A 14,031-nucleotide genomic window follows, 5' to 3' on the forward strand; every position below is an offset into this window, starting at 1 on the left:
TTGTTAAATTTTGATTTAATGGATAAGGAGAAGAAGGGTGAGGAGAAGAAAGAGAATGAGAACAAGAAGAAAGAGAAGGGAAGGAGACAAAAAAAGAAGGGAAGGAGGAGTAGGGAATAAAAGAAAGAGGTGATTGAGGAGAAGGTGGTGAAGGAGTCGTCTGGGTAGGAGTGTAAAGTAATATAGGATCCTTGATAGAGTAAGGGAGCAATAATCTAATGATGTTTGACTGAAGGTCTGATGTGAATAACCGTGGGTTTGAATCATAGTAATGAGACTTGTTGTGAGTTAGGCGAGTTGTCCGAGTCAGCGAGTCAAGTTACCTCAGTCGGGTCAAAATGACCCGTGACCTTGGCTCGGCGGGTCAACTAAGCTGACTTGGCTGACTTGGCTGGGTGACTCGGCTGATTTTTAAATTTATTGCCTTTGTAGGTACATAATCGATGTATGTTATCTATGTGATCAAATTACCTTCTATTTTATGATGTTATTGTGTCTTTAATCTTTATTCAATAATGAGTGCATGGAATTAATTTAAATCCAAAAAATCTCTAAATTTCAAGGGTTTTATCACTTTGCCAAGTCACAGGCGAGTCCGAGCTAGGTCATAGGTCGAGTTACCCTTGCCGAGTCTAAGCTGGGTTCAAGTCTCCTTACTTTGGTTTGAATCAAATATTGAATGTGACAGTTTTGAACAATTTAAATAATCAAAACTGATATATAATGCTTCTGCTATAATATGAATGTAATGTCTTAATACTGATCGAAGACTGCAGATTGGAGTTGTTTGTTGGCTGCTGAAGGTACTTAATATTGCTGTGATATTGATATTGTTTCCCATCAGCAGTGAGCAGAGGTAAACAGGGTATTCAAAAGTCATGTCACGTAGAGACATAACTCTACGTGGCTATTGCCACATAGGGTCATGTCCCTATGTGACATGACTTGTGTTGCCCCACTTTTCACCCTATAATATTCTGCAAAAGTGGAAAATTTTGTGTCTTAGTTAAGCCTAGGTATGTCTAGGTCTAGTTTTAATTTCCCTTAGGTGAAAAGAGTCTCCATTGGATTTTCCATCTTTCCCTTCTCCTACATTTCATGGCTGGGTGGCTTTCCTTGATGTTGTGAGTTTATGGGTAGCTTAGTACCTAATTCGATGGGGATTCTTGCAACATGCAAAAGTTATTCACAAAGCTGGGCTTGTTCGTGGCTTATCATGTTTTCATTGACAAAAGGAAGCTTGCAGAAAATCGAGCATCGCCTTCTCCTCGACAGGTTTTCAACCCATGAAGGCAATTTTTTGCGAAGAGCAATAAATGATGTTTAAGGGCCTATATAAGAAGATAATGAGCTATTTTATGGAAAATCCCTATTTTCATTACAATATTCTACCTTGGGAAACATTCAAGATTCATCATAGCGCTTAGAATCATCTTAGGTGGAAAACTCAAAGTTGACTTCTCCTCGGCGGGCTTTAACCCATGAAGTCTGATTTTCGCCAAAGGTAATTGTAAAGGAAAGAAACAAGGAGGTGGGCCCCCTTTTCGACTTTTGCAGTACTTTCAAGATTTTCCAAACGCAAAGGAAATATTAACTCAAAAAATAAAGTTTAAAGGAAAGCTTGGGCGAAAAAATGGGAATCGTCTTCTCTTCAGTGGGTTTTCAACCCACGAGGACGATTTTTCGCATTCAAGAGAAAATCAACTTGGTAAGCAGATTGGGCCCACGAATTACACACAAAACATCTTAAGATGATAATGGAAACAATCTAACCATTGCGGGAAAGGTATATTGAGCAAAATTCAATTAGGCGGATATTTCCTTATGGGGTACTCTGGTCATAATTCTCTAAAACTTAATGGAAAACAGAAAAGCAAGTATGAGAGAAAGGAAAGTTACCGTTGGGCCAAAGAAAACAGTGAAAAGACACCAAAATATCCGTTAGAAGCTCCTGCATTTACTGTTTCAATGGATTTATCCTTTAATTCGTTCGTGTGGCGCGAATCCTGAAGATCAACGGATGAATTGAGACTCCTATATAGATGGCAACATAACAGTTATTCAAACTACCGCTTTTTCTTGAACTGTTATGCTGTTAAATTGCACAATGCTTTCAAATATTCTGTATTTGCGAATTCAATATCTTGTTCCTCATCTAAATTTGAAATTTCAATTTACTTCATTCTCAGACAGAATGGCAACCAAATTTGCAGGGTTTGATGGACTAAATGGAATCAAGTCCACATTGCAGAATTTTACAGATACTTCACTCCGTTTTTATGATATGCAAGCTTTCCAAAGAAGGCTGAAGTCGGAGCCTATTCATCCCATAACTGAGAAGCTCTGAGGAAGTGGACTAGTAGAGGCAGTTGGTTTCCTAGTGGCAGTCCAAGCTCCAGAATTGATTTATGAATGCATAAATCACTACAGTCCAGATACCAGACAAATTGTGTTACTTGATCATATAGTATTAGTCTCCATTGCTAGGCAAACTGTGGTGAATTGCCTTCGAGTTCCAGAACTGGAGGAGTTTTTGGACTTGACGGTAGGAGGAGCAGTCTCTGAGTTCTCCACAAAGAAGATGGTGTGGAGGAAGGAAATTATGCAGTCCTGGTTTCAAAAGTTGGGGAGCACCAAGAGTAAGGTCCCAAAAATTCTAGATAAGATTACTAATCTCAAACTTGAGATTGTAGACATTTTGGTTCTCCTACACAGACTAAAAGGTGAGGTAGAAGCTTTAAATTTCGTTGAACAGTATTTCTTTCTAGTACAAGTTATTTGTTCAGATACATAATATATTGATTGGGCCTACGAGGTAAGTGAAAATCTTTCCAAGGCTCTCAGCACCGCGAAGTTCTACAATACTTTCTATATGTCTTCCTTTTTGATTTACATGGTAGCATCTCTACAGTTATGGCCAGGCCTTCCAAGAATAGAAAACTTTCTTGATGATGTGAAGTGTTATGAGTTTTATCCATGTTTGCAATTGCAAAATAGTTATGCGGAGTATGTCAAAGTTAATGACGCATTCACAATGAGAATTCGCAGGGAACTCCAAGGATGCCTGGAGAGGAGATTCAGTCGGGAGGCAATGGCGGCTATTAGTTAGTTCGGAAGCTATTTTATCCAATTCTTATCTTTCTCATATTTGCTTCTTGCAGCTTTCGATGGATTCCCCTTGAAGATGCCTAGGTATTCGAGTGACATGATCGTGCTGATAGAGATCGTGAGATAGGTGGTCCAGGTGAATGTGCTAAGCGAAAGCTTGAAGAATAAGGGATATGAGTTCCTTATGAAAGTAAGAGCTTACAATTGCGAGTCTTGCTTTGATGCAAAGAATATGCTCAAAGTGTTCAAGATGACATACAAATTGGAGATGTATGAGGTCTTGAGACCTATGTTTGATCCGAATGGATATGCTAGGGATGTCTTGCAGATTGGGAGTGTGATCAAACACATTACCATTGTTGAAGACTATTGGGCAGATTGTAAAGATGAATTTGAAAGTTGAGATCGTGCTTTCACCAGGCTCACAGTGGAGCAAATAAAAACATATAATATCAATCTTGATGTTGAAGGATTGGAGGATGATGAGCAAAATATGTATAGTAATACATATTTGACTAAGTTAAGGAACACTCCTATCAGTTCAGAGCCCTATGAGAATGCTGAGGAACATTTAGACATTATGATGGCCCGAATCATCAAAAGAACTGGGAAGTGGGTTGAATGGACAGCCAAAAGAAGTTGGAGTAAAGGCGCAGCCACTCAAGCTTCTCCAGTAGTTGCAAGTCCCTCTTCCTTCCAGAGTGCTACACCTGGCGTAACACTAGCTATCACTCAAGGACCAGCTCAACCTTTGGGAGGAGGTGACCAACCTTTAGACAAGAGCATTCCCATAGCTAAGACTTGTCATGATGGCTCCCTTCTAGTTATTGGAATCCAAACTGGTGCTAAAGAGAAGAAGACAGAGGAGCCAAAGGATAGTGCTGTTACACCAGTTCCCTCTCCTCATGTTACACTAGTTCCCTCTCCCCATGTTACACCAGTCTCCTTTCCTCATCATAGCCCAATTCCGCTAGTAAGTGCTACACTTATGCAACCAAGTGGCTTCCCAATACAGATAGTAGATTTGGGAGATGGAAAGAGTAGTAGTAGTGAATCTATTGAATCTGATGAGGCAACGAAGAAAACCTCAGAGGTGGACAAAGGCCAGAGCTCTTCCAAGCTCATTTCTCAGGGCCCGAAGAATCCCTTCTCTTCAACTATGATGACAATCACTCCAGTTAAGAAGATGTTTAGCATAGAATCACTTGGGACGGCCTACAAAGTGATAGGCACTGATTCCTAGTTAGAGGATACTTTGGAGAGGAAGAGAAAAAGGAAAGATGAAAGTGCCCTTGCGAAGGATACCATATCCCTTGTAGTTCATTCTGGGTTTGCATTAACCAAGTTAAAGAAGTAGAAAACTATCTATACTTGGGCAAGATCCAGAAACAGGGCACCTAACAATGGAGATAGCCAAGCCCTACAAAGAAGGAAGAATTGAAGATATGACTGTTGATGATTTTACCCTGCACTCGGTGGACCTTGGAGAGGCCAGACATGACACCAAGGTTGGCTTGTGGAAGTCAACCAATGAAGTAATTAAGGGACAATTGGAAAACATGAAGCTGTCAAAAGCTAGGATGAAGGCTGAGATAGAAGAGTTGAATAGATTCATCAGACAATATGTCACTCCATTGGCAACTATCTCCGGAGTATCAGTAACAAGAAATCCTATTGTTGCCGAAGTTCAAGCCCTTATCTCTCAACTTCAGGAAGATAGGCACTTTGGCCAAATTGGTAAAGACTGGATTGGGAAGCTCAAATTAGAGGGAGTCGCTATTATAGAACAAATTGGCAATGTTATCTTAAGATTAGAAACAGAGAAGGATAACATTTTAGCAAATAGCAATACTCTGGTCGGAGAGAGAATGAAGTGTGAGGATTGTATTTTTTTTCTGAAGATGGTCATCCAAATGAAGGGAAAGGAAGCCGTAGAAGCAAAAATCTTGCCAAAAGGACTTAAGGAAACAAAGGATAAAGTGAAGAAGACCCAAGATAGAGGATTTGAACTCATGAAGGGGCTACATTCAGATTCACAGATTAGTGGCTAGGGGAAAGCACTCATTGGGATAAACGTCATGAAAGAGAATTTCTCCAAATTCTTAGATAGTCTGATTGATGTGTCTTCTAGTAATCAAAACAGAGTCGTGGAACTCCAAAAACTTAGCGGATGCATACACGTGGCCATGGAGGAATTGCCAAATCAATTGAATGCTGTGAAGGAGTTGCTAGGGAGCATTCTAAGTGGCTCTTGAGATACACCAATATACATGTGCCTAAGCATGAAGAGCTGATCCCAATCATAGTTGTTGCTAAGGCCTATAAAACAAAAGCAGAAAAGGGCAAGAAGACGAAGTGATTCACATTCTGCCCCCTTTTCACTTTCTTATGTAATTACTGCAATACGACAAACTGGTTTCTTGCCATTTGTCATTCTTTGAGGAGATAAATTGATTGAACTTCTATTGTAACGGTCATCTCAAAATCCTATATGTATGAAATTGAAAGATTAATAAAAGGTCGGCAAATTTTTGGTGTGAAGTACTTGATTTTGCAGAGTTAATTGAATGGTATTTTGTATCAACTATTTTTTGTTCCATTTCTATTAGTTGTAGCTATATGTTTTCTCTTTAATCTGGATTGAAGCAAGGAAAGAACAGAGTTTCATTCCCCTGTTTCAAGGCAGTGAACATATCTGATAAGTGGTGTCATTGCATGTTCAAAGAGGAACCCCTTAAACGTTTTCCCTTTAGCTAACTTCTTCTCTGTAGTTTAGATTCTAATTAATTCAGTTCAATATTAGTTGTTATGCTATTAAGCTTTGTGAGTTCACAAGATGTGTGGGTTCATAAACTTAATCAATTCTTCAGAAGTCCTTTTTTTTGCCCAAGTTAGATCTTGTTCAGGTCTGGCTTGGTTTTACCTCTTTTGTTCTCAGGTCAAGAACACACCCCATATTAGTTTAGATTCTTAGAAATAAAACATAATTCACTGCAAATCTACCATAGGGAGCTGTACCTATCAATTCAGAGAAAAGCTAGTCTATCCATAAGTGGCTTTTCAACTGTTTGTAATCAGATATTGTTTATAATTTGGGCATTCAAGAGTCATATTCAACGAAGAACAAATCTGTTTACCAACAACTTGTTTATTATAATCTTGCCTTAAGTGCCACCGGAAACAAAGATGAAAACATCCGATGCTACTCGGACATATTTGATATGTTATCAGGTGATATTAGATGATAAGGAAAAGACTGATCTGATTACAAATAGTAAATCATATAAACTTAATCTTTTAGGTGTGTGTGTGTGTGTGTGTGCAGTTATATGTATATGCAGTCATATATGTATGTATGTATGTATGTAATACAGCTATACATTTATTAACATATATACAATATGATCTACTATATGCTTCAATTCGATTGAGGCTACAGCTTTAACAAGGAGAAGAATTAACAAAAGGAGGAGAGGTAGAAAGAGAAGGATAATACTCACAGTTTTTCCTTGCTTCAGTCCTATAAATTAACCAAGGTATATCTTGCTATCAGTGTAACCATTGCACCTCTTCTAGATGCAAGTGCTAGTTTTTATAAAGCCCATGTTTTGAGTTGAATGATACTAGGGACACTCGGAATTTTTGGTGTGCTTAGGAGTTCCTTAAGAGACTTGAGGATGTCCTGCATCTTATTGATGTCCCCAAAATTAAAAAGGGGCATTCTAGGAATGTTCCTTCTTTGAGGGGGCACATCCCCTCCTTGAGGAGATGGCCTAGAAATGTCACTTGGTGATACTAGCGGAATGGTAGGGGGATGTTTCTCTTGAGTTGCTGTCCCCACATTTGGGAAGTGTAAGGGTTGATGCATTCCTGTGGAATGCTGAAATTTCAATAGGAATTGTGTCGCAACATACCCAAAACCCAATCCCAATTTTGATTTACCTGAATACCCGAATCACTATACCCACAATAGTAACTTAAGATATTATCATAGTTGCATGGGTATTCATACCCATACCCTTGGGACACTTACCGGGTATTGGGTACATGTACCCAAGTACCCGATACTCAGTGGAGCGCATCATAGCTAAGGACCTTGATTAAGATTTCTTATTTTTATTTCAGCTTTTTGTTTGCATATCAGTTTGCTGTTTATCGAATTTTATTCAACATGTAATCAGTTTGAAACTTTGATACAGTATTGACTAACAGTAAACTTTATCTCTGTTTAAGTCCGAAGTTTACCATTTGCAATATGCCATTCTTATAGGATTTATGATCTTGTTCATGTTTATATTGCCTTCTCTGTTATGCATCTAAATATTTACATATATATTATTACAATTTACAAACATATTGTGAATCTGAAATTGAAATTAATACATTACATCTGCAAACTTTATCATCATTCTTGTTTTGAAACTAATTGTTATGAGTATTTTTTACAAATTTTCTGTAAAATATTAAATTACATAAAAAAAATTGAGGTACCCAAGTACCCCTGTCCCTTATTTGAAGAATAGTTGTACCTGTACCCATACTGGAAGTACACCTGTCCCTGTGCAACCTTGGATATAATGCTTTTTTTGGATGCTACTTTTAAGCAAACTTCATTGGCATGTTATTTATTTCCCTTGCAATTTGAAGATCTAATTGTAGATTGAAATATATTTCACTTGTTTTATTATTGTTTTCGTGGTAATGAGCTGCATTCCAAGAGTGTTGTTCTGTATTTCATTTGTTCCTATGAGATTTGGGATGCAGAAATATTCAACTTTAACCTCTGCTGAGAATATTCCTGTTCACTTTATTTAAAGGTTGTGATCCGACATCTTTTGCTGCAATCTTTGGATGATCCTCATCGGAAGATTTGTACGGCAGTTGGCATGGCAGTGGCATCTATTGCACAGTATGACTGGCCAGAAGAATGGCCAGAATTAATGTCAACACTCTTGAAATTGATAACTGATCAAACAAATATGAATGGTGGTATGTATATTTTATTGTATATATTGGCTTCTGGATTTTTTTTTAGCAATATTATCATACCTAATTATTGGTGTTGGCTCTCTTCTTAAGAAAATAGCACATGATTTAAAATTAAGTGGTAATCAATTTTAAATTTCACTATTATCCTCATCTGTTATGTTCCGCGTATGCTTCAGATTTTTTTCTCATCTCTTAAATTACAAAGATTTGTGAGATGCAATTCTGTGCTTGTCTGCTCTTTGAATTAGAAAGCTCCAATCAATATATGGTTGTAGGCTCTCCTTATTGCATGCTGTTTGAAACATAGCTTCTCTCACTTGGCAGTTCGTGGCGCTTTAAGATGTTTGGCCCTTTTTTCTGGGGATCTGGATGATAAGCTTTTGCCTAAATTAGTACCTGTTCTATTTCCATGTTTACACACAATTGTTTCGTCTATAAATGTGAGTTGGTGTATTACTTTTTCTTATTTCATTTTTTCTCCCTACCCAATTTTCTGTGATTTTTATACTAGTTATGCTTTTCTACAAGTAGTGGCTATGGACATTAAATATGCATACGTTTTCATTCATTCTACTTTCTGATGTGATTTTCATCTATTTTGAACCTGCTCTGATGATTTTTTGTTGTTGTCAAGGTATATGATTTGTCTATGCGACGCAGAGCTCTGGCAATCCTTCATAGTTGCATTTCTACATTGGGAGTAATGAGTGGAGTTTTCGAGGTATGTTTGTTCACAATCCTCAACTAGCAAATTATGGCATATGTTGGTAACAGTTTGCTAAGGGTCCAGTGTCTGTTCGATACTGCTTCCAAGGTAGTCTTCAGATTATCAACCTTAATGTTGTTATGCAATTCCTGTCTTGAAATGTAGCTAGAAACCAGGGAATTGATGACGCCAATGTTGAAAACATGGTTGGAACAATTCTCATTTATTTTATCTTCTCCAGTACCTTCAGAAGATCCAGAAGACTGGAGTCTAAGGATGGAGGTAAGCTATTCAGAAAATTTAAATAATTTGATGCAACTTTTTAATTTGCATAAATAATTTCTTGAAGTTCCACATGATATAAAAGCAACTCATTTTATCAGGTTTTAAAGACATTAACACAGATGGCTCAGAGTTTTCCAAAATTAATGATATCCAAATTTTCAGGTGACAAGTAACTAAATTTTTGGTGATCATAGTTCTGTGACATCTTTTAGAATTCTCTTTGTTACCTTTTTTAATCTCATGACAGAGAGGGCAAAATCTTTCTTCCAAGTCAATTATTTCTAAAATAGTGTTGCCTCTCTACAGTTGTTTTGGAGCCACTGTGGCAGACCTTTGTTTCCTGCCTTAGGGTCTATGAGTTGGCATCAGTTCAAGGGAAGGATGATTCTTACGCTGGGCGAACTGACTCAGATGGTGGCGATCAAAGTCTTGAGGCATTTATCATTCAGGTACTGTACAAAATCTATATATTAAAATCACTTCTCCATATTTATAGCTGGCTTAAATTTTCCAAATTTCCAGGATTGGTTTAGCATTTCTCAGGTTAAATTTCATTCCAAGTGCTTGATTGCATGTTTTCTTGTGGCGACTACATTAAGGAAAACCATCACTTTTATTATTTATACATACAGACTGTGGAGATCATACAACGCCTGATGAGGATTCTGTCTTATAGGTTCGGTTTTCAAATATCTATTGTAGATGCTCTTTGCAGTTGTATATTTGCCAGACATTTTCTTGTATATAGCTTCCTAACAACTTGCTGCTTATCTGCTTGTTATGAGAGCATGTTAGAACTTATTTTTCGTGACATATGATATTTCTGCTGACTTGGCACTAATGATATAGAGCCATTTAGTGGGTATATTACTACTATGACATTTTAAACTCTACATCAAGTTCTCAATCTTCTTGATTTGAAATATGTATCTGTTTCTTAGGGTTCTTTAAGTACTCACAAACTTTTTAATCCACAATGGCAGTGGCTGTACTGGCTCTCTTCTGTTAATGTTTTAGTTCTGCCATATTCCGATGGACAAGCCTGTGATAGATGAATTCTTCTGCTTCTGTATCAATACGAAGTTATGTCACTGGTATGTAAAACAGTAGTATTTGGGATTGGAACTGGTTCTCCCATTCCATCTGTTTCCTTTGTATCTCTAATAAGTGGCTTTCCACTTATACCAGTAACGCTTTGATATCCATTCTACTGTTATGTGTTTTTTCTGTTACTCAAATGGAGATGTAGATATTGTTTTTTATTTTTTCGAATTTCAGAACTGTTGCCCTTACTGAGTTTAGATTTGTCTTACTTAGCCAATACTCATATTCTATATTTTTCCTCTGTCTGGACAGAAGCTATCATGTCTTTCTTATTATAATTCCTTCACCTGCATAAATCCATCTTCTGCAATAGTGTCAAACCAGTATGTTGTGTTGACATTTTTAGATTCATTTTTGATCTGTTATCTCTCAAGATTTGATACTCATTGGAAACTTACTGGTATGTACAATGTCTTACCAGAATAATCCTTCAGACTAATAATATTGAATTCAATTAATGTTATCTTCTGTTTTTGAAAAGAAAGTGGCATTATGTTTGTGCTAAGATGAAATAGTCAAAGGAAAACACAGGACAATTTATATGAAAGTTTTAACTTGGAAGTGGTCATTGCTCAGCTTCCTCTCAACTGTTTGGCCATTTGTAGTTGAAAGTTTCTTACATAAAGCATACTAATCATTTGTCCTACTATCACCGACAAATCTTGCTTCTTCGGTGAGCTGAACTCTTGAAAACTTAAAAGCCGCTTTCAGATTATTCTGCTTGAATGAGCTTATGCCTATTGTGAATAAGAAAAGATTGAGGTGTCCTTTCATGCTCGAAAGGGCTTGCAAGTGTTGAGAAAAAGAAAATTACATTCTCTACTGTTTCTTTCTCATCTTATACAAAATGGGCTAAACTGCCACAGTCTTTGGGACACAAATGCAATGACACTTGTCAAATTCTCATGGTGCTTACATAACCAATATATCACTCATTAGTACAGCTTTGTTACTGATTGAGTTATCAGTTGTTTGATGAAGTTTGTGGATCTAATGGGATAATTTAGTTATTGTATTGATGAATACCAATTCCAGTGTAATTAGTGTTTACTTATATATGTGTCAATAACGTATCATGTTAGTTCCTGGGCCTGTTACTCCTCCCAAAACAGTAACTGTACTTACAGAATTGGCAGTGTTGGGTTTCCTCTCACAGGACTATTTATGCTTGAACCATATTTTGTGTCGCAGGGTTTAATCACTTTGGGTTTACCCTCCCTTTCTTCTTTTAGTGCTAAGTTTTCAGTGGGATTAGATCCTAGTACCTTTTATAAACAACTTCTGTTTTTGAACCTTGTTGATCTTTTTTGGTCACGTGAATATTAGCATTATTTTTCTTTCTATCCTCCTAGCTGTTAGTATGGAATAGAGGATCTAGCATTGTTGCATGTGTTTTGGAATCTCTGCACACTTGTGTAACTAGCTGCTTTTCTTATATTCTATCTTTATTATGTGGATAACATTGTAAGCATGGTTACCTAGAGACCCTTCTCCCCCCTAAAAGACACATCTCGGAGACTTTTCGCATCTCCGGAGACCTCAAAAAAGGTTGGAGACTTCATGACGAAGTCTCCTGAGGTCTCCCAGTCTCCTAATTCAAAATGTGAAGTCTCCCCAAAGTCTCCTAATAAAAAATATATGTAAAAAATAAAAAATAAAATTATTTTATGTATTTTAGCCCTCATTTTAATGTTTCTTGATGGAAAAATTAAGACCAATGACAATTTAAATCATTTTGAGAGCATGATAGTTGAAGACCTTGAGATGGATGATCACAACCTTGTGGAGTAGATGATAGTACCATCAACATACTAGTACTAGATAGATTTCTGGTTTGTTTACTGTACTAAGTTTGTTCATTTTTATTTGCATATCGGCAATTTAGCATCAAACTATACTTTTTTGAATTTAAAATTTGAATATGTAATGATAATCTCAGCGATATCAATCTGATATGATGACAATCATATGCAATATTTGGAAAACAAGTATCACTATGAGATACAGTAATGTGATTATGTGAGTTTTGAAATATTTGACTCTATATTAATGTGACATTACTATTATTATTTACTTCAGTTTTATGGTTTTACAGTATTACTATTTTGTATTTAGTATTTTACTATTTAGTATTAGACTCTTTTAACTATTAAAAAAAATTGTTGTCTCCAAGTACCTCCATCTCCTATTTTTGAAAAATTGTCGTACCGGTACCAGTACCAGTACCGGAGACCTCGAAGTCTCCCCGTCTCCCAGTGACCTTGATTGTAAGCCTATCAAATATTTTTCTTTTTATTTATATTGTTAAAGAATTTCTTTCGTAAATGTGAATTTTTGAGCTGGTATATGAATTAATTGCCAAATGTCTGGAATATTTGGCAAACTAGGAAACATTGTGTTTATTACTAGGTTTTAGATATTGTCATTTGCTTACTTGTCCATTGCCACTTATTCTAGTATGTCATGTTTACCACCAATAACATAACTTTGTGTCTTGAAATTTTTAGAATTTGTAACTTAAAAAATGGAAAAGAGTGTTGTAATTGTATATAAAAAATATTGGCATTTGACACCTATGTCAGCAATCACAAATTATTTTAGTTACATTGCTTTTGTATTTGAGAATGTTCATTTAATTCATGAATATTGCTTGTGGCAAATTGATGTGTTGCAGTTGTTTGAGTTTTTACTGTCAGTGGTTGGAAATACCAAAATGGCAAAGGTATGTGCCGTATTGATCAAATTTTTCTTATTTTACTATGTTTTACAGTTTTAGAAATAGTAGTTGGGCTTCCAATTTTTCTTTTGTTCATTATAGGTGCATGCCATGTCCAGGTTATAAAGAATAATGTAATTGATCTGGTGTATTATACGATTGCCTTCATGCAAATAACTGAGGATCAGGTGGGTATTCTGTATTAATATTGAAATCAGGCATCATGTTTAGATTTCTAATTTCAATGTAATAATTTCACATGGTATGTCAATCTAGAATTCACTATATTTGTGCAATTTTTTTATGGTTTACTATAATTATTAAATTATACTCCAGGTACAAACTTGGTTGTCAGATGTTAACCAATACGTTGCTGATGAAGATGATGTTATGTACAGTTGTCGTATTTCTGGTGAGTTATAATTATTCTTGTTATTGTTTTGATTTCTTATCAGACCCTGTTTTTTATGTTTTCCTCCCTAAAACATCAGTTATCTTTTTGTCTGGTCTCAGAGTTCCTTTGGTAGAATAGTTCTTTAATGCTTCTCAGTAATGCTTCGTAGTCAAAATATATGTTTTTAAAAATCTTATTTGATCCAATTCCTTCACAGATTTGTGTCTGGAATTTTCCAGACATAGCTAACTGAATGCATAATATGCTTTAAAAGACATCCCAACTACAAGGAAAGATGCAGGTTTTCTATTGTAGAACTCTAAGAAGTATATTCTAGGCACACATTTTTGAAGCTAATAATGTGTGATGGTATGCATTGGTGCGTAGGTTCATGGTGATATGCTATTCTTTTCTCATTTGCCTTACATGCTTGCTGAGGTTAGAGTAATGATTTAATGATCATTGGCTGGATTGGCTTAATGATTTTAGAAAGGGCGAATTGTGCAGTAATTAATGCAATAATCAATCAAACATCTGAGATAAAGCAGTTAAAAATCTATTTGTGTTTTTAAAGTTAATGGGGGCATAAAGACTAATGTATTTTGACTTTGGACAGAGAACATAATAGTTTGTGTAGAAAACATAGAGGACTGTTCTGCAACTGTGCTTGTGTCATTTGACTATCTAACTCAGAACTTCGAAATGAACAAATGCCTTTTTGATTTCCAA

General features: G+C 36.2%; 1 protein-coding gene across 2 annotated transcripts in view; it reads left to right on the top strand.

Annotated features, from left to right (window-relative positions):
* Positions 1–14,031, top strand: part of LOC149566171 (ARM repeat superfamily protein) — a 97,239-nt gene that overhangs the window by 21,327 nt on the left and 61,881 nt on the right. For both annotated transcript variants that reach the window (XM_089819585.1, XM_089819587.1), the window contains exons 5-13: positions 7,926–8,097; positions 8,422–8,537; positions 8,732–8,818; positions 8,969–9,085; positions 9,187–9,250; positions 9,395–9,537; positions 12,867–12,914; positions 13,028–13,096; positions 13,245–13,320. In XM_089819585.1, the coding sequence (XP_089675711.1) occupies positions 7,926–8,097; positions 8,422–8,537; positions 8,732–8,818; positions 8,969–9,085; positions 9,187–9,250; positions 9,395–9,537; positions 12,867–12,914; positions 13,028–13,096; positions 13,245–13,320 (892 nt within the window). The remainder of the gene's footprint in view (positions 1–7,925; positions 8,098–8,421; positions 8,538–8,731; positions 8,819–8,968; positions 9,086–9,186; positions 9,251–9,394; positions 9,538–12,866; positions 12,915–13,027; positions 13,097–13,244; positions 13,321–14,031) is intronic.

Source organism: Cupressus sempervirens, chromosome 3 (genome assembly GCF_028749045.1).
Source record: "Cupressus sempervirens isolate cs-2001-9-10 chromosome 3, ASM2874904v1, whole genome shotgun sequence".
Taxonomy (NCBI): Eukaryota; Viridiplantae; Streptophyta; class Pinopsida; order Cupressales; family Cupressaceae; genus Cupressus; species Cupressus sempervirens.